Source organism: Nematolebias whitei, chromosome 11, assembly GCF_014905685.2.
Source record: "Nematolebias whitei isolate Nwh7 chromosome 11, NemWhi1, whole genome shotgun sequence".
Taxonomy (NCBI): domain Eukaryota; kingdom Metazoa; phylum Chordata; class Actinopteri; order Cyprinodontiformes; family Rivulidae; genus Nematolebias; species Nematolebias whitei.
The window spans coordinates 14,949,615-14,977,395 of NC_056508.1; the positions used below are offsets into that span (position 1 = coordinate 14,949,615).

Genomic DNA, 27,781 nt, shown 5'->3' on the forward strand with positions numbered 1-27,781 from the left:
GAAGAGTTCCAGAGTTTAACTCTCTGAAGAGAGTTCTGAAGGAGTTCAGAATTCTGACAATATAGGAGGCAGAGAGGATTTTGGGGATTATAACTTCTGTTTGGATAACCTCGCACGACTCCTAAGGGTTTGGCAGTCCTCATGGAGACGCTGAAAGAGTCAGAAAGGAACCCTACGCCGACGCTGATTTTATCATCAACCAGGTAAAGGTTCTACTCCGACCAAGCGTACCGTAGCCATGCTGATTCCCCAAAGAGCGTGTTGTTCTGGTCCTACAGATAAATTCCCTCACACATCTCTCTGTAAGATAAATCTCCATTTTCCATCTTAAACTCTCCTTTCTCCTAAAATCATTACAGATATTTTAGAAATATCTGAAGCAAAGTTCTCAATCACCGCCGTGTGATTGATGTCTGTTGTTCTGCTGAGAAGTGAGGACAATCGCCGTATTGTCCACTTTCTGTGAACTTGCCATTGTTATTGTTTTCATATTTTGCCAAATTAATGTAAATGTTTGATGTTAAACTTTGATTCTGCAAATAAATGACCGCATTCATTTGATGGGTCAAAGATAAATAACGTCTCTCTCGTTACATTTCTGTCAAACTCAATGCACGACATTTACACAGTCAGAAAGATGAAGAACTCGTGAAAAATGTATGAATATATCCAGCATATGTCATACTACACAGCTCAGTCTCTTAAATAGCACCTTCTAAGAGTGGATCAACCAGTTTGCTGCCGACAACCAAAACCAGCTGATCACATGCTCAAGAAGGACCATCAGCCTAACAATGGATCATTAGCACACTGATGGCTGTTTACTGTTCACAGAGGGCTGAGTGATACTAGCAATCACAGCATTGTAAAAGGGGGACAGTTGAACATGGAGGCCTCCACCCCTGTTTAATGATGGACGATTTATTTTCACAAAGATGGCCTCCTTTACTCTTCTCTCAAACCATCGTTCCTCTCTGTCCAGGATGTGAACATCTTCATCCCTGAAAGAGTGACCGCTGGCCTGGAGATGAGTGTAGACCGCAGAGTCCTGGCCTGATGATGTTGATCTTCTGTGCTGGGCCATCCTTTTGGCCAGTGGCTGTTTTGTTTCCCCGATGTAAGACTGATCACCCTCCTGACACTGAACAGCATACACAACATTACTCTGTTTGTGCCGGGGGACTGGATCTTTGGGATGAACCAGTCTTTGCCGTAATGTATTTTGGGGTTTAAAAGCCACTGGGACGTTATGTTTAGAAAATAAACGTCTCAGTTTCTCTGATACTCCCTCAACATATGGAATGACCACTGGTCTGGGTCTGGGTTCCTCCTTTTCACCTGTTGGCTGACTGGAGTCCTGTTTGGGTTTCTTCTCTGCTTTCAGGAAGGCCCAGTTAGGATATCCACATTGCTCTAGAGCCTGTCTTGTGTGGGATTTCTCCTTCTGCCTGGCTCCTGAGCTAGTGGGGACACTGTCTGCTCTGTGATACAGAGTCCTGATGACTCTTAACTTGTGCTCCAAAGGGTGATGGGAGTCAAACTGCAAATACTGGTCTGTGTGGGTGGGTTTGTGGTACACCTCGGTTTGCAAATGTCCTCTATCAGACTGAGACCTCACAGTCCAAGAAAGCCAACTTGCCATTTTTTACATCTTCTCGTGTGAACTTGATGTATTTATCCACAGAGTTGATGTGGTCAGTAAAATGTTGGACTTCCTGAGATTTAATTTTAACCCAGGTGTCGTCAACATACCTGAACCAATGACTTGGTGGTGTCCCTGAAAAGGACGTCAAGGATCTCTTTTCTACCTCCTCCATGTACAGGTTGGCAACAATAGGAGAAAGTGGAGACCCCATAGCACACCAATGTTTCTGCCTATAATATTGCTCCCCATATGTGAAGTAGGTTGACTGCAGGCACAGTTTCAAGAGTTGACACAGTTGTTCTGTGGAAAGCGTGGTCCTGCTGCTCAGAGTGGTGTCTGATTTTAATTTTAAACTGACCACCTCTACTGCATCATCAACAGGAATGCACGTAAAGAGTGATGTGACATCAAAAGAGACCATTGTTTCATCAGTCTCCATGATGACATCCCTCACCTTATCCACAAAGTCCATGGTGTTCTGTATGTGGTGTTCTGAGCTGCCAACCAAAGGGATGAGTACAGACGCCAGATATTTGGAAACATTGTAAGTGACAGAGTTAATCATACTAACGATTGGTCTTAAAGGTACACCTTGTTTGTGGATTTTAGGTAAACCATACAGACTAGGTGTGGCCTCCCCTGGGTACAGTCTGTGGTACAGAAAACGGTCAATAGCCTTGTCCTGCTCCAAAGTTTTCAGGCAATCTATCTATTTCTTCTTGTAACCACTTCCTGGATCTCTTTTCAGAGGTTCTTAAGTGTTTAAGTCACTAAGGAGTGTCATAACTTTCTCATGATAGTCTTTCTGGTTCAAAATCACTGTGCACCTTCCTTTGTCTGCTGGGAGAATGATGTTTTTGTCCTTGCTGAGAGTGATGAGTGCATCCCTCTCCTCTCTACTGATGTTGGAAGGTGGTGGTTTGGCATTGCTGAGGCAGGCTGAAACTTTGACTCTGAGCTGTTCTGCTTCAGCCTCTTTAATTTTGTTGTTGTGGATGGCTGACTCAGTAGCTGTGATCATCTCCACCAGAGGAATTCTACTTGGTGCAACCTGGTGCAGTGGGCTGTGATCAGTCTTACATCGGGGAAACTAAACAGCCACTGGCCAAAAGGATGGCCCAGCACAGAAGATCAACATCATCAGGCCAGGACTCTCCGGTCTACACTAATCTCCAGGCCAGCGGTCACTCTTTCAGGGATGAAGATGTTCACATCCTGGACAGAGAGGAACAATGGTTTGAGAGAGGAGTAAAGGAGGCCATCTTTGTGAAAAGAAATCGTCCATCGTTAAACAGGGGTGGAGGCCTCCGGGTTCAACTGTCCCCCTCTTACAATGCTGTGATTGCTAGTATCACTCAGCCCTCTGTGAACAGTAAACAGCCATCAGTGTGCTAATGATCCATTGTTAGGCTGATGGTCCTTCTTGACCATGTGATCAGCTGGTTTTGGTTGTCAGCAGCAAAACTGGTTGATCCACCCTGAGAAGGTGCTATTTAAGAGACTGAGCTGAAAACAGCTCCTCAGACTGAGGAAGTCTCTCGGATGAGAGACGAAACGTTTCTATATTTTTTTGTTGTTTTGCTTTGTTTTGTTTTTTTGAATGTCCAGAGGACCAGATTTAACTTTTTTAGATTTTTCTACCTGGATTATTGAGCATGCATCAGGAAAATACCCAATTATTTTCATTTTCACATCTTATGAAACTTTTTATAAATGTCTCGTCCGACATTATTTTAGGTCCTTTTAAAAAAAATGCAGCGGTTACCTGAACCACAATAAAAGCTTTTACAATTCTTTTCAAGTTTGAAATGAAAATTGAACCACAAGTACCCTCAGTATTGTCTTCCCGTTTCTAGTTAATCTGTAAACATTACACTTTAGTAGCAAAAACTCCAAAAGCAAAAGATAAGCAGCTGCTTAACTGAAACAGTTTTATAATCACTACCGGTACACATGCTCATCATATTTCTAGAGAAACGTCCAAGACTGACACTTGTGCTAGAACACCAAGTGAAGTTTATTGCACGTTAAAATGAGATTCTGCAGAAAACAAGTCATTTTCACATCCATCCAGAAGTACAACCACACGTTTACCTGAGAGAGATACTGGCAGGGATTCATCCATACACCTCCAAGACAAACTGAACGCCTTCTACAGATGATTAGTCTCTACTCAAAAAAAAAGGTTTGCAAGCCCAAGTTTGTAACCAATTTGAACCAGCTAAACTTACTTTTAAACCTTCACCAGAACCAACAGAATTTCAAACCAAATATGAATAGACAGCTTTGGTGTAACTATTTTTGCAGACTGGGAATAAAAAAATGTCCCACATCCCATCCCTAAAAATGAGATGCAATTTAAAGTGTGTGTGACACGATTTTATTCGGTCACACCTACCTAATTTGCTAAAAGATTAAGAACATATTTTAAAATGAAAAACTAAAGACTTGTGCATGTGCAGAAAGCATACGCATTACGATTAATCAGCAGCAATTCGAGATTACTGTTTATAACTAGACCATGGGAAGGTAGCGGGTGCCCTGACGCTTGAACCGAGGTTGTTGGTGGGCCTGACGTCCAGCCTGCAGGACAAGAACACAACATTAACACACAATACACACGGAGCGTCAAGTGACGATGTGCAGCAGACAACTTACTTGTTTTTCTGCGCCGCGTTCTGTCCCCACACAAATGGAGCAGCAGCGTGGTCTTCGACCTCTGCAAGACAGAAGTTACCGTTTCAAACGGCAGAGATCGTTTGTTCGAAACCCAAGAACGCCATGCTATGCTAAAAACTAATTACTATCCATACAGACCAACGCTCATTTATGGTCTTTCTGCTACAAAATATGTAAGAGTAAACAGGTTTTATTAATTTTATTACCTTTGTCCCAGTCCTCAGACATGTTGGGGATGACCCATGTGCTGACTGGAACGTGCCAGAGTCCATTTGTGCTTCCAGCTGTTAGCAAATAAATAAATAAAATCACAGTTTTCCCTAAACAACAAAGCAATCCCTCAAAGGTAGTTCAATTTAGGTGTCGAGAGAAGCACACAGTGAGCTCACAGTCTTCAGGGTCCACAGGGATCCTGTCCTCGCAGGTCTCTGTGTGGTACGCCAGCTCGTGCTTGGGAACCAGGTGGCGAGCATTAAAGGGGCAGGTTTTCAGCTCGCTGGCCAGTTTAGGGTGGTTCTGCAGATTAAATGGACGGACCGTCACTTTGGGAAGAGTAATGCAACATCTAAATGCATGAATCAATACCTTCAAATTCTTATTTGTTAGTTAAAATCGAGCAGTTAGTTGCTCCAATGAAGGTAGCTACAGTACGCTTAAATATTTTTTTAGGAATTAATGAGCCAGAGCAGCCATGTTCCATTATCTTTTGTTGTAAACAGGAACTTAAATAAATAAAATGAAATACTTGTAATGGTTTCCTTTTGATTCCTTTTCAAACAATGACTGCATCCATTTAATCCAACTAAAGACAAACAGCACTTCATTCATACATGCAGTCAAATTAGGGGTGCAGAAAAAAATGGATTCATTAAAGAATCTAGATTCTTAGTTCTGGCGATTCTGAATCGATTCTAAAGGTCCATAAATCAATTTTAAAATGTTTAAGTTTTATTTTTGTCCACTTTTACTTGAGCATACTGCATATCGCATTACGTGTCCACTCGGCCGCTGTAGAATTTGGCTCTATAGACCACCGCACAGCAAGCTAGTTAGCCAGCTCCTTTATCTGAATGGAGCCTGCTGGCGTGGCGCTGGAGGACAGCGCGATTCAACTCGCTCCTTCGTCTTTAAAAATCATTTCAGATCCTACAATGTTCCGGGGAAAGACAGAGCTCAACAAGAACAGGGTTGTTTGAAATAAGTGCCAAATAAAATTGTGGTGCAGTATTTTGAAAGTACGGCAAAATGTGCGGTAGATGAAAAGCGAAAGCAGCAGACCAGCAAGATTTCCCACTCCATCACCTGCTATATCACAAAGATTCAGCTCAGTCGAAGGTGAGGGGTTTAGTTTTATTTTTAATACGCTGGAAGCAACGTATGTTATTTCTTTACGTAGCTTTTTTAGTGATAAAGCTGCGCCACAACTCCACCATGAAACAAGAATGAAGTGAGAGAAGCTCTGATGCTACGAGCTGCACCTCAAAGATAACAGTTTTTTCTCACATTATACTAAAACGTACAGACAAGTTGTACAACAAACTTAATGTAATTTGTCTTTTTAACAAGTTGAAGAGGCCACATGAGACACATCACCTGGAGCCGGTTCTATGATACAAAATAGTTTATAAAATTACAACGAAGTCCATGCTCAATAATCCAGGTATACAATCCAACATTTTTCAGTCAGGTCATCTGGACAGTTTCTTTTTTGTGCCAAAACGTTTCACCTTTGATCCAGAAGGCTTCATCAGTCAAGGAAACGCACAACAAAACTGATTCTTCCTCCAACAGCTTACTCCAAAGTGGAACAAATCAGACTTTGTTGTTATTCACTTTCTGCTGCTACCGGGCCACAGAGGAGGGGTGACCGCTGGGATATTCTCAAGAGGAAAATGAGGGGCACCAGACCCAACAACAAAGAAGAGCTGACAGCAAGCGTCGAGGAAATCTGGGCTTCCATAACTCCCAGTCAATGCCACAGGCTGATTGCCTCAATGCCACGTCACATCGAGGCAGTGATTAAGGCAAAGGGATTTCCAACCAAGTATTGAAGATTGACATATCGTTTTGAAAGCACCATATTTTGATGGATTTGCTGTGATCCTAATTTCTTTCTTTTTTCCTGCAAAAACTGAGTAAGTGTGGGCTGATGTCTTCACAGTATTCTAATTTTTTTAATCCTGTTTTTGTGGGTTTCATGAGCTGGAAGCCCAAATTATGTAAAAATAAATAAATACTTGAAATCATTTAAATTATGGGCCCTGAATCTATTATCTATTAAAGATTAACTTTTTGAATAGAATTATGGAAGTTAAATTCAATTCAATTCAATAATACTTTATTAATCCCAAAGAGAAATTATTTTGTTGTTGTAACTCGTTATCCTCATTTCATTAAGAGATGTTATAGATGCTGATGGCTCTTGTAAAGGTCCATCCCACAGTGGATCCTAAGAAACTGGCTGTAGATGCCGTCCGATCCGTCCACCCAAACTCGGCTGGCCTCTCGGTTCCCCTGGACTGTAGGACTGCCTGAATGCTGGGCAGAACTCCTCCCAGAGCGATGGCCACTCCTCCCAGCAGTCTGCCGAGCTCCTCATCGCTGCGGACAGCCAACTGTAGGTGCTGAGGGACGATCCTGTCCTTCCGCTGTCATGACCCATGTTTCCTGCTAGTTCCAGGATCTCAGTGGTCAGGCACTCAAGCACAGCTGGCAGGTAGATGAGAATGCATCCACTTAACATCCTTTTCAACTCATTTGAGAGTTGGGGCCATAGTTGAGATATTATTTGAGCTTTTGAGATGTTAATCAGCTGCTGTTGTTGTAGAAAACTGCCTTGTTGCCATGGTTACGCATCATAACAAATGTCCAAAAACAAAACAGTCTCAGTAAAAATTCTTCCGGCTGCACAGCATCTGATACCAGAGGAAACAATCATCCAAAAAAAATGTGATTTATATCCAGAAAAAGATTAATTAAAGTTTCTAAAAGCAAAATCTCATAATGAAAGTAACGGAGCTGCTCAAACATGCAGCCACCTTGAGCGGCACAATTCTAGAACAAACAACTTTTCCATGATATTCTAAATTTTTTGGAAAGGCTCTGTACGCTTGCTTTTCTAAGACCCGCCTTCCTGTTGGTATTTTGGTCAAGACAACGCAAGCTTCAATGTGACTGGATGTAATCCCCGTCTACAATTAAAGTTAAATTGCGGCAGACCGACAGGCTGTCTCGCTCTCAAGCCGGAAATCCGCCCCCCCGGCCGGAGCGCTTTAAGCCCTGCAAAACTCACCTTGCGGCATTTGATGAGGTGATATGGGAAACGGCAGGCCCGGATTTGATGATTTTTGTCAAAAGGACACTGTAGAAGTTTCTCTGGGTCACAATCTCCTTTTGTTTCTGTAGAAAGTAAATACATTTAAAACAAAACATTTCAATTTATCAATCAAATTAATAATAAAATGTCCCCAAGCTCTGGTTTTACCATTTGCCTCAGCTTGCTGGACCCTGTCAGAAGCAAGCCTGCAAGGGTCAGTGGTGGTCCCGAATCTGACGGTGCTGGCCATTTGTCTTCTCTGTGGACTGCCCAAAGCAACCAACCTGGACAAAGATGCAGCTCAAGTCAGCACTGAAAGCAAATCTCAAGTGTCAAATAAATAAAATGTGTAACCTGGAGATTAAACAGATTTTATGTTATCTGCTTAAAACCCTAGAGTAAAAAAATCCAAGGAGGAAACAGTTTGTTAAACAACAATGATGCGAATAATAGTAATAGTGATCCGATGAATCTAACAAAATGCTACAGGAAGTCCTTCCTCCCAGTGGCCATCAAACTTCTCCACTCCTCCACCTTTCTACACATAAGGGCAGTAAAATTAATCCTGCACCACAATAAACACTTTAATATTTCTGTCTGCACCTGACCTGTTTAGAACTTCCTTGCTGGTATTTTATATTCTGTTATTTTTCATAATCTGTTATTTTTTAAAACTTGTGATTCCTTGTGTATGTTCCTTTGTACTGAAACTCTGGCACAACAATTTCCTGTGGGATCAATAAAGTTTTATCGTATCTGAAGCTCGGGATTCATAAACCATCATTTATTACCATGTGCCCACCAGAACCATCAGCCGCCATGTTGTTAGGCCGAGATGAGGCCTGCACCAAATCTAAAAGCAAATTAACTCACTTTACAGGCACAAGGTACGCTTTACATTTTCACAGATATTACAAACAACTAACCAAGCGGTTAACTAAACATCTAAAAGTAGGAGGAACATGGTGGCTTGCTGCCAACTTTAACACTGACACACAACGCAAGGCTACTTTACTTGTTTATGTTCCGTATTTTACGTAAAAACAACCTAAAAGTCACATTTTATCGACTTTAAAATCGCGTAGCGTTAACTAAAAATAGTAAGCCCTAAGAAAATAATCGAAAAACATGTGACTAATGTCTTCACATACGCTGTACAACCTCGGCTCTTCGTCCTCTCCTTCCAACAAATCCCAACAGCTTCAGCGGCATTTAACCTGCGCGGAGTCACGTGACCAACAGCCCCTTCGTCACGCTGAGCCAAGATGGCGGCCGTCATGTTTAAACTCACCTGTTTGAGCATGAGACCGCTCAAAGCGAGACTTTACTTACTGACTTTAGTTACTGGCTTAATTCTCCCCTCAAAAGAGTGAAACTTTATATTTTTAATTTCAGGAACGAACAAATTCTCAAAGCTCAATCATAGAGAGGTCAGTGTACCTTTCGTTCAATTGTTTTTTCATAGAGAACCAATAATCAAAACAATGACAAAGTTATTGTCATTTCATTATTTCTTTTTATGTGGGATTCAAAAAATACAATACATCATTGTTTTAATCGTTTCCGGATTAATTTTAAGGTTCTTTTGTTTGTATTCAAATGTCTTCATGGTCTCGCCCCACAGTATCTGTCCGACCTTCTCCAGTACACATTTTCTCAGTTTCCAAAGCATAGATATATTATATATATTATATAATATATATATATAATATAATATATATTATATTATATATTATACATATTTATAAACACTCTTGTTTATATCTACGTTCCAAAGCATGCCTGTTGATAGCTGTATCTGTCGGTTAGTGATACTTTGTCAGATTGTCATACCCCTAGCACAAACTGACAAACTTCCATATTTTGGAAAGTGAAACGGACATTTTATGGATATTCATTACATAGAGTCTAATATTTCAAGCTTTTATTTATTTATTTTTGCATTTTTTATAATTAATGTTTTCTAGGTAAAGATTAAAAATAAAAAAGGTAACGGTAAAATTATAATCTCGCTTCAGACACCCGACCCCCATGGTGGGGCGCCAGAGAGCACGGGGGGAGTCGCAAACATCTCTAGCTGCTCAGAGGTTAGAGAATTTAAACATATCAATTTATTGTCTGTGTAATAACAACTTTTAAAAATATGCTTTATTTTTAATTATAATGTTTGAAATTTCACCAAATTCTGATTAACATTACAAATAAAAGTTTGTAACCATTTACTTTATTCTTTTATGATTTACATTATTCTAGATTTACTTATATAACTAACTATTACTTATAATACTACATTTAAAGTCCCTATGGGATTAATAAAGTGTAATATATATATATATATATATATATATATTTTTTTTTTTTTTTTTGAATTAATATGTACTTTATTCTCTTATCACTTTGATAAAAGACATTAATCTGAATGTCTCTTTTGGGAGAGGGGAGTAGTGAGGGATTTGGAGGGGTAGGGGCTCAGATTGGCTGTAAGAAGGAGGGTCTTTGAGGAAAACAGGTTGGGATCCACTGCCCTAGAAAGTGGGTGTCCGTAGTGCAGCCCGAGGGCCATTACCGGCCTGAGGGACATTTGCAGCCCTTCGAGTGATTAACTGCAGTTAGTATCTGTGAGACGAACTGGCTTAATCCAGACTAGAAGTCTAGTTGGATGCAAATTAGTTGGTAATCTTTTTTTATATAATGTTACTAAATAACATACTAAACAAAATACCAACCTTTGGCTATAATCATTTTATTTTCACTCCATGGTACAAAGCATTAAAACCCTTTACTGATTTAAGTTTTGTAAGCTCAATCATCCAGGTAGATAACAGCAAAAAATGGTTAAATCGTGTCATCTGGACCTGTTTCTTTAAGCTCTGAGATTCCAACAGGAGGTTGGCTTGAAACACAGCAATGAAAGCTATTGTAGACAGGGTCCCAGTTACATCCAACAATAAAATGTAAAAGAAAAACAGTAATAACATCTAAGATATGAACCAAGAAAAACATCAGCTAAATATACAATAAGCACTAGTAGCATAAAACCATTACGTCAAACAGCAGCACGAGCATGAGTCTGTGTGAGCAGATGAGCACGCATGAACACAGCAACATGAAACAGATCAGCAGCAACATGAAACAGATCAGCAGCAACATGAAACAAATCAGCAGCAACTTCATGTGATTTTTTTTTTCAACCAAATGTGAAGTAGGAGCAATAAAGTTTCCTGTGTTTTTCTCTGTATTCATCTCTATACTAATGTTTACCTTTTCATAATACCTCATGAACCACAGAACAATTGGTTTTTTTCATTCAAGCTTTATTTAGACAGGTTAGTCACACTGAGTCATGAGGACTCATTTACAGGAGAGCCCTGTTAGTAGTTCTTGGATCCAAACAAAAGACGAAGGTGATGAAAAAGGAGAAGCATCCACAGTCTCTGTGTCCAACTTATCAACAAGGCAAGAGTTGCTCGAACCGTGGCAAACCCAGCAACAGCTATTAATGCGTTCCTGACTGTTGACTCGGGATTTGGTTCACGAAAGAACTTCACAAAGCTAGTTGTTGTTTTTGAGCAGCCTGTCCCTCTGGCTAGACAGCAAGTATGTGGAGGTCTCCTGGTCCACCAGCTCCACGCAGCTCCTCTCCCTCTTCAAATGTTAAAGAAACATTCATAAAGCAATCAATAATTTGACATCTACAACTGATTAACTTTTGGAGTCAGCCCAATTCAAGATGGCTGCCATAACGGCTATGACTTAGCCAGTTTTACAAATACTGAGCAAAAAATTGATGTGGGAGTAGCAGATCACTATCCCCATTAAGTAATAAACATTGCACGCTATTTTTGCTTGAAACTTTAATACTGCTTGTATTTATTTTTGATGGTCTTATCTTTTTGATGACAGATGGCTTCTTTGTGATTTGTTTATTTATTTATTTAGCTCATATTCTGATGGGGTAATAGAATGCTGATTTAGGAAATAAACAATGGTATTTAAAAAGGTGATTTATTCAGAAAAAGCTTTCCCTTCTTTATTTACAAGTCATATAGGTGAAGATTATGCTTCGGTTCTCGAGGAGTCATTGACGAGTTAATTTGACCTTTAAAAACAGTTGAGCTGTTAACACATCTGTTCATCTCTGGTTTTGTTATTATAAGATTTTATTTTATTTTTTAGAATTTTTTTTTTTTTAAGTTTAAAAAAAGATAACCGTCCTTGCCGCCATAAATGTCGCACCGCCGTATAAGTCGCATCAGTCCAAATAGATCTAAAGTGGAAAAAAACCATGAATACGTTGCTTTGTCATACAAGTCGCATCTATTATGCATCACTGCTGATGCATCGTGTTTGTTACTCGTCACCGCTGACAACCTGGAAATGTGGGCCGGTGTTGTGCCAAAAATCTATTGGCTGCCAAATGGCGGCTGCGGGAGCGTGCATGGGAGGACTTTAACAAGAGTTTAACAAGATTAACACTTAAAAACAATTATTTGTTTGCTCGAAATTATAGCAAAGGTGTGTCTCAGTTGAACTTTTCTTTAATAAATGCACTTTGATGATCGAATCTGCTGCATTTCAAAAGCCGATTAGCGGAAGCGCAGAGGGACAAGGTGCGACTTATACAGCAAAAAGTATGGTAAGGAAACACAGTTTAGCAAAAAACAAAACCCAGGAGCTGAGGTTACTGGAAGAAGACCACCAAACCAGCACAGCCCCGGACCCCAGCAACTGGAAAAGAAAATAACAAAATTAATAAAGATCAAATACCAAACCAAGTATAATCAAAAAGAAAACAAATTACAAATATAATAACTCAATGAGGACGGCACGGTGGCACAACTGGTAGAGCTGCTGCCTCTCAGCGAGCAGGTCCCTGGTTCAAATCCCAGTCTGGGGGCTTTTCTGGGTCGAGTTTGCATGTTCTCTCCATGCATGTGTGGGTTTTCTCCGGGTACTCTGGTTTCCTCCCACAGACCAAAAACATGCATGTTAGACTGATTGGTAACTCTAAATTGTCCCTAGGTGAGAGAGAGTGAATGGTTGTTTGTCTCGTTTGTCTCTGTGTCCCTGTGATGGACTGGAGACATGTCCAGGGTGTACCCAGCCCCTCGCACAGTGATTGCTGGACACCGGCGACCCCCGTGATCCAAAAATGGAAGAAGCGGGTAAAGATAATGGATCAATGGATGAATGGATGGACACATAACTCAATGAAATACATGACCCAACTACCAACAATAAATTCATGTCAGCCAAACTAAATATCTACATTATAGACTGTAATTCACAAAGTCAATGGGCTGTAAACAAACAAAATGAAGAAACTATTTAAAGAAATTATTTAAACTTAAACCAAATACTCAGTTTAAAAGTTATGGTCCAGACCCAGGTGTGTAGCTAATTAACCACGCCACTGACACGAGTTCTCAGGGACCCCAAACATCGGTGTGTCGAGGAGTCCAGTGACGCAGCCACGAGCGTCTGGAGACGAGTGCAGTAATCTGGAGAAACCAGACAGTTGTAGTCCTCTACTAGAGACAAAACACATGTGAGAGTCAGTCAACTGATCACTATCAAAAGGTATTGAACTTGAAACTGACAATGTGAGTCGGGACTCAGCTACTCACCTGCTGACACACACATGCAGACTCACACACACAGGAAGGAAGAGGAGGAAAGCATCAATCTTGGCGTTCACCTGCAATCAAACCAGAAAGATCAACTATAGTGCACCAAGAGAGGACACCTACCCCACCCCACGAAGACCAGAACAGCACGCATAACACGATCTGACGCTCAGTCAAAATCAAACCCCACACGGTCTGCGAGCCACGTAGTGGGAGCAAGAAGAAGAAACCAGGTGCCAGAAGAAGCACTGCTGCCTCCACTCTGTGCCTCATTTAACCACAAGAGACGTGTCTCTAGCCAGGTATATTTCTATACTGCTACATGAATAAAACTCTTTACAGGGCTCTGGAGGGCTTCTTGCTGAATGCGCGCGCATACGCATTAACTAAATTTATGACAATCTGATGAGTATCACTAACCGACAGAACACCTGTTTACCCCAAGAAAACCCACACATGCACGGAGAGAACATGCAAACTCCACCCAGAAAGGCCCCCGGACCGGGGTTTGAACCAGGGACCTGCTCACTGAGAGGCAGCAGCTCTACCGGTTGCGCCACCGTGCTGCCCTGAAATAAGTACAGTACAGTAATATTCTATTCACAAAATACTAACAATAATCTGAAAAGTTATCCCCCGAGACCTGATGTCAACAGTCCGTCGACTTGAACAGAAATAAGCTGCGAAGTGCTGAGGCATCTTCTGCTTTAACCAAATAAGAAGGATGACCGCTCCAAGATGGCGGCCGAATTATCTGCATTGCAGTTGCTAATGCGGGATCTAGTGTTTATATATCTATGGTCGTTACGTTAGCGGCGCGTCAAACATGGCGCTGTCCTGTTCCGGACTGTCCGGTCAGTTGTCTTTAATCCGGCTGTGTGGTTTCTGTACCAATAGAATAACACATGGGTTTTATTCCCGAGACGTGTCTTATCAATCCAAGTATGTCCTCAGTTTTCACGAATTCTTCTTTGGTCTTTTAATTTTGGTGTCATTTGTTGAACGTCTGCTAAGCTAACCGCTAACATGAGCCGTAAGAAACATTTGAATATCGCTGCATGTTGAATAATTAGTGTTAATCAGTAAAGACTGTCATTGGAACCCAAACGTGTAATAGTAGAGTTCATATGTTAAGTCATGGATGGTGTGAATGTGATTAATTTTTCTTCCGTACGTCTTTCTCGTCCTGCAGCTTTCAAACTATTTAGACAAATCATAAACGTTCAGCTCTTTCAGGACAATCCTGTTATGACTTTTGGTATTGGTGCAACTTTAGCTTTTTGAAATATTTAGCCTTTTCTGCCTTTTTTTCATAGAAAATGAACTGAGCTCATTTTACATCCTTCATATCTTTAGATCTGTTTACAACCTTTTTCTGCTCCTTTCACATTTTGTTCTGGCTCAGCTTCTTTAGCTGTTTTTTCAGCTGTTTTGTGCACCTTTCAGATTCTTTCTGATAACTACAACATTTTTGTGCTTCTTCTAACATCTTTCTGCTAATTTCAGCTTGTTATGCTCCTTTCAGCTTATTTCTGCAAGTTTCAGATTTTACTGCTATTTCAGCTACTAGCTGTTTTTATGCTAATTTTAGCTTTTTCAGCTAATTCCACATTTTTTGCACTCATTTGGACTTTTTTTTTTTCAGTCTAATTCAGTAAAAATGTGCTCTCTCCACTTCCTTCTGGTAATTTAAAGCTCTTTTTACCTTTTTAGCTACCTTTCAGCTGTTTTTCTTTTGTTGTTGCCAATTTCAGCTTTTTTCAGATAATTTCCACTTTTTGTGTTAATTTCTGCTTCTTTCAGTAAACATGTTTTTTCTGCTTTCTTCTGCTAATTTAAGCTTGTTCTACCGGTCCAGCTACTTTTTTTTAAAGCATTTTTAGCTAAGTTCAGCTGTTTTCAGATAAATTCAAGTTTTTCTTTGTAATTTCTGCTAATTTTAGCTTCAGTTTCAGCTTTTTCTGCTATTTCAGCCACTATTAAGCTGTTTTGTGATAATTTTAGCTTTTTCAGCTAATTCCACATCTTTTGAGCTCATTACTGCTCATTCCACTTCCTTCTGGTAGTTTAAGCGTCTTTCCTGTTTTTCAGCTACTTTTTGACTTTTTTTCTAATTTCAGAAATGTCAGCTAATTCCACATCTTTTTTTTTTTTTAGCTCATTTCAGCTCTTTCCTCTTCCTTCTGGTAGTTTAAACCTTTTTCTGCCTTTTCAGCTACTTTTCAGCTTTTTTTCTTGTTGCTAATTTCCAAATTTTTGCACTCATTTCTGCTTATTGAAACCAGTAAATATGTGTTCTTTTTGCTTTTGCTAATATAGGCTTGTTCCATTTCAGCTACATTTCAGCATGTTTTTTTAGCTATCGTAATTTCAGAATTTTTCAGCAAGTTCTTTTGCAATAGGCATTCACAGTACATTTTTTGCAGGAAGTGTCATTCCTCGAGTTGTTTTAAATGATTAAATGTCATATTTTTCACCTCCAGGCTGTACCTGTGCAGACATTTTGCATCGTCCAACATTAGACCAGGTGTGTTCAAACGTTACATTTCCCCCACGCTCCAGAGGGCGAATGCCATATATGAGGGTTTCCTCAAAAGGCGATTCCCAAAATTGTATGAGCTGCACCGCATCTCTCTGGAAGGTAGGATAATTGTTTTCTCACTTCCAGTCTCTAAATATCTACTGCTCATATAAACACAGTTTACTGTAGGTGGTCAGTGTTGGAGAGATGGGGAACTAGCACTTTAGTGGAATGCAATGGATTTTATTTCCATTATCTGCTGCTTATCTGTGTCCATTTTGTGGAGGGGAATCCAGACATCCCTTTCTTCATCTCCACCTGGGATAACCTAAGGTGTTACCAGGTCAGAGAGGAAAAGTAGTCCCTCCAGCAAGTTGTAGGTCTGCTCTGTGGTCTCCTCCCAGTGGGATGTGTACAAGAAGGACCCCTCCAAAGGGAGGCACCTGTCCTGGTCAGAGGCCTGAACCACCTCAACAGACTCAATTTGATGCAGAGGAGCACAGCTCTACTAAGAGCACCTCCAGGATGATGGGGCTCCTCATCTTATTTTAGGGCTGTTATAAATTAATATTTTAGTAATCGGGTAATCTGTAGATTATTCTGACGATTAATCGGGTAATCGAAAACTCAGTTTGTCAGGTTCTGCAGTAACTACCGTACTCATTTTATGAGTGGTATAAAAACATTAAATAAACAACCCATTTAATTCCTCTTTTTAAAATATTTTATTGCTTAAGCTGAATTATTTTTAAAAATCACATAAAAATCTAAATGCTGTAAAATAATTTTTATGGATTGGAAATTTGAATGGAATTTACAAAGTAGGATCTGGAACAAGGACATCATTTGTATTGAAGGTGGAGATGATCTTCTGGATCCTTCATCTTCCACCACGGACAGCGGCTGCATGTCTGTGATGATCATATTTAAAATGCTGTTTGTGAACTCAGCTGCTGCACAACCAACATCCTGGAGCCCTTTGTACGAAGCTGTCCAACATATGACTCTGCCATTCACTGAAAAGAAGTAGAATAAAATTATTATTTGTTTGTTCATTGTTCTTCCTTAATAAATTTTCAAGTGTACTTCATTGGATATTATAAAATTATGTAATATTGTTAAGTAATCTACACTTTCTCATGACCCTGCTGCAATCAAAGTAACATTAGTCTGTCAGTTGTATTTGATTTATGCTTTTATTTATGTGTGAGGTTTGAGGATGCTTTAATTAAAACCCTCTGTCACTGAATTATTTTTAACAATTACATAAAAATCTAAATGCTGTAAAATAATATTTATGGATTGGAAAACTTAAATGAATCTTTATGTTAGAAACTGAATAAGATAGATAAAGTGCCTTGCGAAAGTATTCGCCCCCCTTGAACTTTTCAACCTTTTGCCACATTTCAGGCTTCAAACATAAAGATATAAAATGTTAATTTTTTTGTGAAGAATCAACAACAAGCGGGACACAATCGTGAAGTGGAATGAAATTTATTGGATGTTCAAACTTATTTAACAAATAAAAAACTGAAAAGTGGGGGGTGCAATATTATTCGGCCCCCTAGCGTTAATACTTTGTAGCGCCGCCTTTTGCTGCAGTTCCAGCTGCAAGTCTCTTGGGGTTTGTCTCTATCAGTTTTGCACAGAGAGACTGAAATTCTTGCCCATTCTTCCTGCAAAACAGCTCGAGCTCAGTGAGGTTGGATGGAGAGCGTTTGTGAACAGCAGTCTTCAGCTCTTTCCACAGATTCTCGATTGGATTCAGGTCTGGACTTTGACTTGGCCATTCCAACACCTGGATACGTTTATTTGTGAACCATTCCATTGTAGATTTGTTAGATGTTTTGGATCATTGTCTTGTTGGAAGATAAATATCCGTCCCAGTCTCAGGTCTCTTGCAGACTCAAAACAGGTTTTACAGCGAAAGCTGTAGATCACGATCTGATGAAGCCAATAGGACCACATCATCTGCAAAAAGCAGAGACGCAATCCTAAGGCCACCAAAATGGATCCCCTCAACACCTTGGCTGCGCCTAGAAATTCTGTCCATAAAAGTTATGAACAGAATCGGTGACAAAGGACAACCTTGGTGGAGTCCAACTCTCACTGGGAACAAGCCTGACTTACTGCCGGCAATGTGAACCAAGCTCTGACACCGGTCATACAGGGACCTAACAGCCCGTATCAAAGGGCCTGGTACCCCATACTCCCAGAGTACCCCCCACAGGGTTCCCCGAGGGACGCGGTCGAACGCCTTCTCCAAGTCCACAAAGCACATGTAGACCGGTTGGGCAAACTCCCACGCACCCTCCAGGACCCTGCTGAGAGTGTAGAGCTGGTCCAGTGTTCCACAACCAGGACGAAAACTGCACTGCTCCTCCTGAATCCGAGGTTCGACTATCCGATGGACCCTCCTCTCCAGAACCCCCGAATAGACCTTACCAGGGAGGCTTAAGAGTGTGATCCCCCTGTAGTTGGAACACACTCTACAGTCCCACTTTTTGAATAGGGGGACCACCACCCCGGTCTGCCAATCCAGGGGAACTTCCCCCGATGTCCACGCAATATTGCAGAGTCGCGTAAGCCAACACAACCCTACAACATTCAGAGCCTTAAGAAACTCTGGGCAAATCTCATCCACCCCCGGGGCCCTGCCACCGAGGAACTTTTTAACCACCTCGGTGACCTCAGCACCAGAGATTGGAGGGCCTGACCCAGAGTCCCCAGGGTCTGCTTCCTCAGTGGAAGACGTGCCGGTAGGATTGAGGAGGTCTTCAAAGTATTCTGCCCACCGACCCACGACATCCCGAGTTGAGGTCAGCAGCGCACCACTCCCACTATAAACAGTGTTGGTGGCGTACCGCTTTATTGGACGAGAGAGGACGCTGGCGCTGCATGTTCGCTGCTTCTCCGCGCTAAAAAGTCATTATACTGTTGCTATATTCGTGGACATTTATCTGGACTTTTTGTTCAGTAATTTCTCAATCAGTACTTATAACAGACAGCTTATTAGCACTCCCTAACAGGAATTTGGGACTATTGCTGTCAAACATACAACTCCAGCACGGCGGCTCGGACTTTGCTTGAAGAACTAGCAACTATTGCGCTCACCTTGCTGCTTCTGTCAACCTCCTGTGTCATCTGGATTGTTCCAGTTTGTCATCTTTTGCTGGATTTTTTTCCTGTGCTATGCTGTGGATTACATCGCACTGCCTTTTGGATATCCTTTTCGGAGCTGTGGGTCTGCTGTTAGCGGCTAGCTCTGTGCTAGCTTCCCCCGGCTTGGCTGGCTCGTCGATGTTGACCTACTCCGCCTCCCAGCTGATTGGACTTAATAACTGCTCCATCCCTCCTTCTGTTTCTACCATTAAACAACTGGGCCTTCTGCGTAGACCTCGTTATGTCCATAGAGGCTCTCGGAAGAGAACTGTTTACTCTCGGCAAGCTGGGTCTGACTCCATCCCTTCCATCTGGTCTACCGGTCCTGCCGCACATCGATTACATCATCAGAACGCTGCCTCTGTAGTCCCTGATATTGCTGAAAGAACACAGCGCACGAAGTGGCAAGGAAAACGTGGAGTGGACTTCAGGCTGCTTAAACCTCTTCTAAAGGCTTCTACTCCAACCATTATTAAAATAGAACTTTTCAATGTTCAATCGCTATCCAATAAATCATGTCTTATTCATGATCATATTCTGGAGAAGAATTTGGACCTCTTGTGCCTTACTGAAACATGGCATCAACCAGATGTGTACAGCTCTCTGAATGAAGCCTGTCCCTCTGGATACAGTTACCTGCAGAAAGCCCGCTGCACTGGCCGTGGTGGTGGTCTGGCTGTAATTTACCGCAGTAATTTAAAATGATCACATTTAGCTTCTCGGGACTTCTTGTCTTTTGAATGTTTGGCCTTCAACCTCAAAGCCCCCTTCCTGATGAATGTTATTGATTTATCGGCCTCCCAAACCACATGTTTCATTTAACTCAGAGATGCATGACCTCCTCACTTTTTTCTGCGCATCTCCTGTGAAAAATATTATTCTTGGAGATTTAAATATCCACATTGATAATTCCTCTTCCCCTCTGGCAGCAGAGTTTAAGTCCCTTTTGGATTCTCTCAATCTCACTCAGTATGTTGACGCCCCTACGCACAACAGGGGGCACACTCTGGATTTGGTGATTACAGACACTGTACCTATCAATAACTTATCTGTCTATGACCTGGGTGTCTCAGACCACAGTGTCATCTCCCTGGAAGTGCCTTCAACTTCATCTGCTCCTAATCCTAAACGACTTATCCAGTTCCGTGACTTTAAAAACATTTCCCCTGAGGTTCTGTCCTCTGATCTCCACTCCCTGACTGCTGTCAATCACTCATCTGTGTAGTGAACCAGATGACCTCAAATCTACCAGATGGACAGAGACTGTTATTTCCATTGATCTGAATAAGTCTGGGCCATCTGATGACTTTCTTTCTTGAATTAATCAAGCAGAAAAGACAATTCTTTATAGTCATTACTGTCTTACAAATGTTTTGATAATCAAATTGTGTTAGTTCACTCAATGCTTATAGGTTGAAAAGAACTACTCATCTTTATTTTACATAAACAGTAAGTAATGATTTTTATTCCTCATTCCAAGAAGAAATCACCTGAATAAGCATTCCTTGATTTTCTGTCTGAAATGAGTCAAGTCGTAAGTATGTGAAAGGTTGGTTTTCGGTCAACTAAAATGTTTACCGAGAAAAATGTCATGTTTAAACTTTTTCAGAAGATTACCAAGAGTTGACTCCACGAAGTCTGCTGTTGCTGCAATAATCTTTTCTGTATGTGAAAACAAATTTCATTCTCTGACCTCGACTGTTGATAAACACCTTACGTCAAAACCACTCCTCTTTCTGGTCCTTCCACGAATCAGAAAGCTCTAAATTGAACAGGAAGTCGACCCAAATAAAATGTGGCAACTTCCCAGTTCATGTTAGATTGAGATTGAGATTGAGAGTGCAGCCGGTTCTGAAAGTTTCAGAGCAATGAAGAGTCCAAGAGAGCAATGAAGAATCCAGAGGTTTTTGGGATTATAATTCTGTTTTGAGCTAACTACGCACGACTCTCTGAAGGTTTGGTAGTTCTCGACGGAGACGCTGAAACGAGTCAGAAAGGAACTACTCCGACGCTGATTCATCATCAACAGGTAGATGGTTCTATTTTGACCAAGTGTACCGTGAGAAGCTGAGATCGGACGGAGCGTGCAATTTCTGGTTAAACAGATTAAATTTCCCTCACATATTTCCTCTGTAAGATAAATCTCAATTTACTCTTAAACTCACCTCTCTCTCATAAATCAGTACAGATATTTTAGAAATATCTGAAGCAAAGTCCTCAAATCACCGCCGAGTGATTTGAAGTTCATTTTCTGTGAAACTGTCTGTTATTATTTTCATATTTTGCCAAATTAATGTAAATGTTTGATGTTAAACTTTGATTCTGAAAATAAATGATTCCATTCATTTGATGGGTCAAAGGTAATAACGTCTCTTGTTCGCATTCCTTTAAATTCAATGCACGGCATTTACAGTCAGAAAAATGAAGAACTCGTGAAAAGTATGCATAAATATATATCCATATATTTGTCATACAACAAGTGACACGTATCTCACGTGACTCACTACAAACTGGTGGCCCGTTAACGTGTTCATGAATGACTGTTAATACGTGTAAGATTGATGATTTAAATGTTGGCATGTTGAAATAGTAACGGTATATCAGCTGTGCTGAAACCGTGCGTCTTTACGCAGCGCAATTGGAGCTGCGCGCTTGGAGCTCGGCTCTACAACTTTACGCTGTGTTACGCTGGCAATGTTTTAAGAGCTGAATTGTGTCATTAAGTCTTTATAAAGCTGAAATTGTACGTCTGTATGGGTAACATAAGCTGGCTTTGAGCTGTGGAAACGCTTTATTCTGTTTAAACTGTGTTGAATTCGCTGTTCTGGTCCGCCTCGGTTCTTTGGACCGGCTCGGTTCTGAAACGGGTTCGAACGAGTTGTTAAATAGCTAGAAAGACGTTTTGTCACGGAGCGCCGTTCTCTGTGCAGCTCAGGGGGTTTATTCGTTACAAATCTTAACAGAAAAAGCGCATTTTGATGGTTTAAAAGACGAAAAAGTGACGAACTATTTTACGCTAATCTAACTTGCTAGCTGGAGAATACGCTTCCTGATTGGTTGAATTCGCTGTTGTGGAGCGCTTTGATTGGTTGAGAAAGCTGACTGGCGTGGCTACGTCACTCCCTCTCACCCTGCGCTGCTTTGCCATTGGTGATTTCAGTCACGTGACCCGGATATGAAATTCGTTTTCATAGGGAAATAAAATCTGCTTTTTAAAGCTAAAAAGCGCCTTTTAAAGTGATTCTGAAACGCTGTTAAGTGCTTCGAAGCCTGCTCGCTGAAATTCTGCCACGTTACAGTTTAAAATTCGTCAAAAAATGATGTTTTTAAACAACGCTAGCGATGCTAATTTTAAGCTAACAAGCTAACGACCGGAGCTTAAACTACGCTTAAAATCACTAAATGAAGCTACCAACAGACCCAAAAACTCATGTTTGAAGCTATAAAGTCTGATTGCAAAAACTTTTGCCACGTTTGTGTAAAAAATCCGTTCAGAAATGTTGATTTTAACCGAGTTTAGCCGAAGCTAACTTCAAGCTAAGCGGCTAACAACAGGATGTCAACCGAACGCCACAGGAAGTTATAGCTCCCCTAGTGGATAACACAAACATTGTCGGAGTTAAAATTGTGGAGGTAATACTGACATCTTCTGGCGAACCTTGAGAAGACAGGTTTCACTCGCTTATTAGGTCTAAATAGTGAAATTAAACGTTTAAATCTTTCTAAAAGCATTTTCGAGTCAATAAACGTTCCTTAAAGCTGAAAATTACTGTTATCTTGCATTTTAAAAGTTAGAAGGTATTCATGCAAACGAGCATTCACCAAAAAGTTTTATTTCACTGGTAATCCTTTAAAAATAAGGTACAAAAATAAACATTAACTTTTTAAAAATAGAAACAGTTACAGATTTTCACAAAGTTGGAAAAAGTTTACTCATTTGCTAAAAGGATAGTGCACGTTTAATTGATAAATCACTAAATAAAAATAAATATATCAGACGAAGAGACTTTGCTGATTTTATTTATTTTGAAAAACCTAAAACATTAAAATTCTCCTGTTTAAACTTTAAATAGAAGAAAAATGCCAAGCGACGAAGAAGAAGACACCTCTTCAAAACCAACAAATGATGACATCATTTTGGGGGCATTACATATTTTAACATCTCCACTCATTGGTAAAGAAATGCAGCAATTACAACTACTCGATGAAGCTCAAAGACAAGAAGAGCTGAAAAGTTTGGCCGCAGGAACATTAAATACAGAGAGTAAAAAGCTCAGCCTTGAACGGTTAGCAAAACTCTCCCTGCTTCTAAAAGCTGAATTAGATGAACGGTCGGAACGCCTTGACTGGATGTATAAAACACATGAGAGGAATCTCTCAGAAATGCAGGCGTCACTAGAAGCAAAATCTTATGAAAAGATTAAAGAAATAGACCGTCAGTACAAAGCCACGTGTGAAGATAACGATGTGCTACAACAACAGTTGCAGCTTGCAAAAACTGAGCTGGAACAATGCAAAATAGATAAACAAAATCTACAAAAGCTACATATGCGTTTAGAAGGTGACTACTGTACATCCCAGGAACATTTAAAAAAATGTGAGGCGAAACTAATAGCAGCAATAGAAAAAGGTAAAAATGTTGGGCAAGGTGACCTGGAATCAAAACCAGACCCTGAACAGGATCGGGGTAATACACCAATCACTCAACGACCTCTTTACTCACATGGTGCTTTTAGACCCATCCAATCACCTACACAAACGGGCAGAGTAACACCCCCACAACTGATCACGCATGTGAGACCATTGATATCTTCTCCATCAATGGATGACTTGCAAAAAATCTCAAAATATGTACAACGTTTCATCCCTGAACCGTTGGGCTCCGCTGGAACGAAAGCGTACCTCAGAGATCTGGATTTCAGATTGAGAGCTTATCCAAACGCAACGGTAGAAGATAAAATCAGTCTGATACGACTCACTTCGGACAGAGATGTGTTTACCTTCATCGAGCGTTTACCAGATGCAACGAGAAGGGATTACAAACTTCTGTGTGAAGCTCTGATCAAAGAGTACGACACCTGCGCAGGACCTACTGGGTATCCAGCCGCAGACAAGGTCACGCAGGGCAAGAATGAACATCCAAAAGTTTATTACAAAAGAATCTTCCAAGCTTATTTTGGTAACAGAAATGAAACCGGAATGGAGGAAGAAGATGGTTTTAAATTTGTTTTCAGCAAAAATCTCCATCCTGACATTCAAACGTCAGTGCAAATGATGGCAAATTACAGAGAAAAATCCATCAGTGAGATTAAACAGTGCGCTGTGAACGTGTTTGAGGCACGTTGCCATGCCAAGACGCCCATAGAAGTGTTTCCTGGTGTAAAGGTTAAACCCCACTCCCTAGAATTAGAAGGAAGGCGTGCATCGCCACCCCCTCCTAAAAAGGGAGAAAAAAGGCAGTATTTTCAGACTAACAAACCGCATTATGAAGGTGCACGCTGGGATAAAAAGGCTCCTCCTTCAGAGGACGAACGTGATTATCGTAAATGGGACCAGCGGAGGACGCAAAAAAATGGGAACCAAGAGGAACCCCAAAAAGACGTACCTACCCGCCCCCCACCTCGGACGAAACGTCCAGAGGCGAAAAAATCACAAAAATCCCAGAAAAAAGGCCCTCCACCTCTGAGCTCGGAAGAGACAGAAAAATTGCGTGAAATGTTAGAAGATTTGAAACACACTGACAAGGGAAGCCGACCAAAAGCACTATGCAGTGAGGTACTCACTACAGCATCTCTGGGCGCGAATGACAACACTACAGATGTCGGTGAAACACACCAAGACGTTGCTGTTGTTGCCTCAAACAACCCCTCATCGGATGAAAGGGGGGTAATCACACACACAAACGATGACCAGTCATCGCAAGCTGAACACGCAGAAACAGCTACAGCTGTGCTGACGGTTCAGACAAACCAAGATTACACAGATAAATCTGAACGCGTGAAAAAGCGTCAGAAAAAAACCAAAAGGTTTCTGTGTAACTTTATCAGAAAGGGGGCCGCCAAAAAGGCGTACCTGTCAGTAACTCTCGAAGGGGTCCTCACACACGAAGCACTCTTGGACGGTGGGGCAGACATAATAATTATGTCAGCTAAACTGTTCGAGGAGCTGAGGACAGCCGCAGCCGAGAAAAACAGGATAATACCTCTATCTGATTGTGCTATAGAAATGCAGGGTCTCTCGGAGAATAAAACAACCCTGACAGCTATAGCAATGGTTCACATGCAGATTGGCAATATGACACTGTACCACCCGGTACACGTGACCCATGTTGACTCATTCCCATTTTTGGTTGGCCAGGATTTTATAAATCGCTTCAACGCGATTATAGATTATGGTGATCAAACAATATGGACAACAGTGAGAAAACCACTGCCAATAGAAACGCCTCCGGAGTGTGACACAGACTGCCCAACAGCAGGTACCGCGGAAGGCACAAAGGACTCCTCAGCCGAGGACACGAGCCCGGTGAGTACTCCTCTAACACCATGTGAAACCAAAGAAACCCAAGTGGTCCAAACTCTGACTCAACAAGACAGCCTCCTCTGTGAGCTGGAACAGGCAGAGTCCACCAAACACTACCTACCACTGGTAGTTAAGGGTGTAGAGATCCAAGGGTCCCACACCAACGATGCTGTACTGTCTCTGTGGACAGATAAATCAGCAATTAACCGAGCTTTCTACGAAACCTTGGTTCACAAACACGTTGGTCTAGAACTAATTAAAAAAGCTTTCCGCTTTCCATTAGTTCCCAATAGTTCACAGGTAATGACCGCAGAAGGAGTCATTAACCTAAAACTGAACTGGAATCAACGAGAACTGGTTCACCCATTTCTCGTTATCCAAAACTTACCACATGCATCCTACATAGGCTCTGACATTTTGGTAAGGTTGGGTGTCCACATGGACACCATCAACAAGGTGCTGTGGTCCCTCAAACCAGCCACAAAGGATACTCCTGTGCTAGACACAGCGAGCCTTAAGGCTGGGCAGACCATTCCAGAGGCCTGCCAAGTTGCTAGCAACCAAGACACCACAGTACCACCTCAGGTGCTTAACCTAATGGTGCGAATCCACATAATAGCTGGACAAGCTATTAGCCATAAACAGGCATATTTTCAACCCTCTCCTGCATTTTTCAACTTGGGACTGTCCGTGGAAGCCACGAACCAGGTGAGTCTTGACTCCAGGACCACATCTATTGCTGTGTGTAACACTGGCATGGATGAGGTGCTGATTCCAAAAAAGACTATGCTAGGATGGTTGATTTCAACCGACTTTCATGATTTTGAACTAGGCATTCCATTTCTGGGAGGACTCCCAGACAACCTGGTACCGAGTCAAGAAGCTGGGCCAGTATGGTTTACAGAACCAACACAGGCCATAGCTCTTTTCTCAACCAATGATGTCGACCAAGGACCTCAAACCTATGGTGTCTTACCCATAGACAGGCCCGACGACTCAGAAAGGGATTCATTGGAGCTCCCCAAGGAGCAAGAACCCTTAACAGTCTCATCACAGATTGATCAGGTGGTCGCCCAAGCCGACGCTCTGACATCTGATGAAGAAAGAGACAAACTACGCCAAGTTCTTCTAAAATATGAAAAGTCATTCTCAACTGATTCAACAGATTGTGGGTTGACCTCACTCCACGCAGTGAGAATCCCAACCCCACCAAACGCACCGCCAACATTTGTCAGACAATACAAGATCCCTCTGGCGGCACACCAGCCTGTCCAGGAGATCATTGATGACCTTTTGGTCAAAGGTATAATCAGACAATGTAATAGCACCTACTCTGCGCCTCTATGGCCAGTTTTAAAACCAAATGGTAAGTGGAGACTTACCATAGACTACAGGAAGCTAAATAAACAAGTACCTTTATCCAGGTGGCCAATGACTCAGCTCCATCAGGAACTGCCAAAGGTCACCGATGGTAAGTACTTCTCGACCCTCGACGTCGCCTCTGGTTTTTGGACCATCCCTGTGCGCGCCGAGGACCAACACAAACTAGCTTTCACTTTTGGCAGCCGACAATACACCTTTACCAGGTGTCCCTTTGGCTACGCTAACTCACCTGCAGAGTTCAACATCTTCTTGAACAAAGCATGTCCAGACGCCCACGAGCGTGGGACACTAATCTACGTGGACGACATCCTTTTGAGGCAGCCAACACTGGACTCCCATTTGGCTGAGATCGACCACGTCCTAAATCAGCTAACAACTGCTGGTGCTAAAATCTCACTGTCAAAGTGCCAGTGGTGCAGAACCAAAGTGGACTACGTTGGCCTCCTAGTAGGTCCAGACGGAGTACAACCACAATTGACTCGCACCCAAGGCCTAGACAACCTCAAAGTCCCAACCAATCTCAAAGAACTACAGAGTTTCTTGGGAGTGTGTAACTACTCTCGCCAGTTCATAGAGCATTATGCGGATCTCGCAAAACCACTAACTGAACTCTTAAAGAAAGACGTTCCTTTTGTCTGGACTGATACACAACAGCAGGCAATGAACGCTCTCAAAGACAGGCTCAAGCTAGCCCCATGTCTAGTCTACCCAGACTACAACAAAGAGTTCTACTTGGAAGTGGGCTTCTCAACTTACTGCATGAGTGCAGGTCTGTACCAAATACACGACAAAGACAGGCGTGTTGTGGCCTACGCCAGCAAAACAATGGCAGGCCCTGAATTACGGTATTCAGACTGTGAGAAGGCTCTATTGACCACTGTGTGGGCAGTGAAACATTTCTCCTGCTATATTGGTGGACAGAGGAT

At 41.6% G+C, this 27,781-nt stretch overlaps 2 protein-coding genes across 3 annotated transcripts in view; one reads left to right on the top strand and one right to left on the bottom strand.

The window, feature by feature from the left end:
- Positions 1–4,037: 4,037 nt before the first annotated feature.
- Positions 4,038–8,889, bottom strand: zgc:56699 (uncharacterized protein LOC405758 homolog). 2 transcript variants are annotated; one of them, XM_037683908.1, is made up of 7 exons: positions 8,802–8,889; positions 7,809–7,924; positions 7,617–7,723; positions 4,714–4,840; positions 4,531–4,608; positions 4,304–4,364; positions 4,038–4,228 (listed from the first exon to the last, which is right to left on the bottom strand). In XM_037683908.1, the coding sequence occupies exons 2-7, from the start codon at positions 7,888–7,890 to the stop codon at positions 4,147–4,149; spliced, it is 537 nt and encodes a 178-aa protein (XP_037539836.1). In that variant the 5' UTR covers positions 7,891–7,924; positions 8,802–8,889; the 3' UTR covers positions 4,038–4,146. The 2 variants fall into 2 exon arrangements, with proteins under 2 accessions (XP_037539836.1, XP_037539835.1); XM_037683907.1 differs by having other exon boundaries at positions 8,792–8,889.
- A 5,190-nt stretch (positions 8,890–14,079) lies between these two features.
- Positions 14,080–27,781, top strand: part of letmd1 (LETM1 domain containing 1) — a 47,365-nt gene continuing 33,663 nt past the window's right edge. The window contains exons 1-2 of the mRNA XM_037683812.1: positions 14,080–14,209; positions 15,751–15,908. Coding sequence (XP_037539740.1) covers positions 14,094–14,209; positions 15,751–15,908 — 274 coding nt within the window. The 5' untranslated portion in view covers positions 14,080–14,093. The remainder of the gene's footprint in view (positions 14,210–15,750; positions 15,909–27,781) is intronic.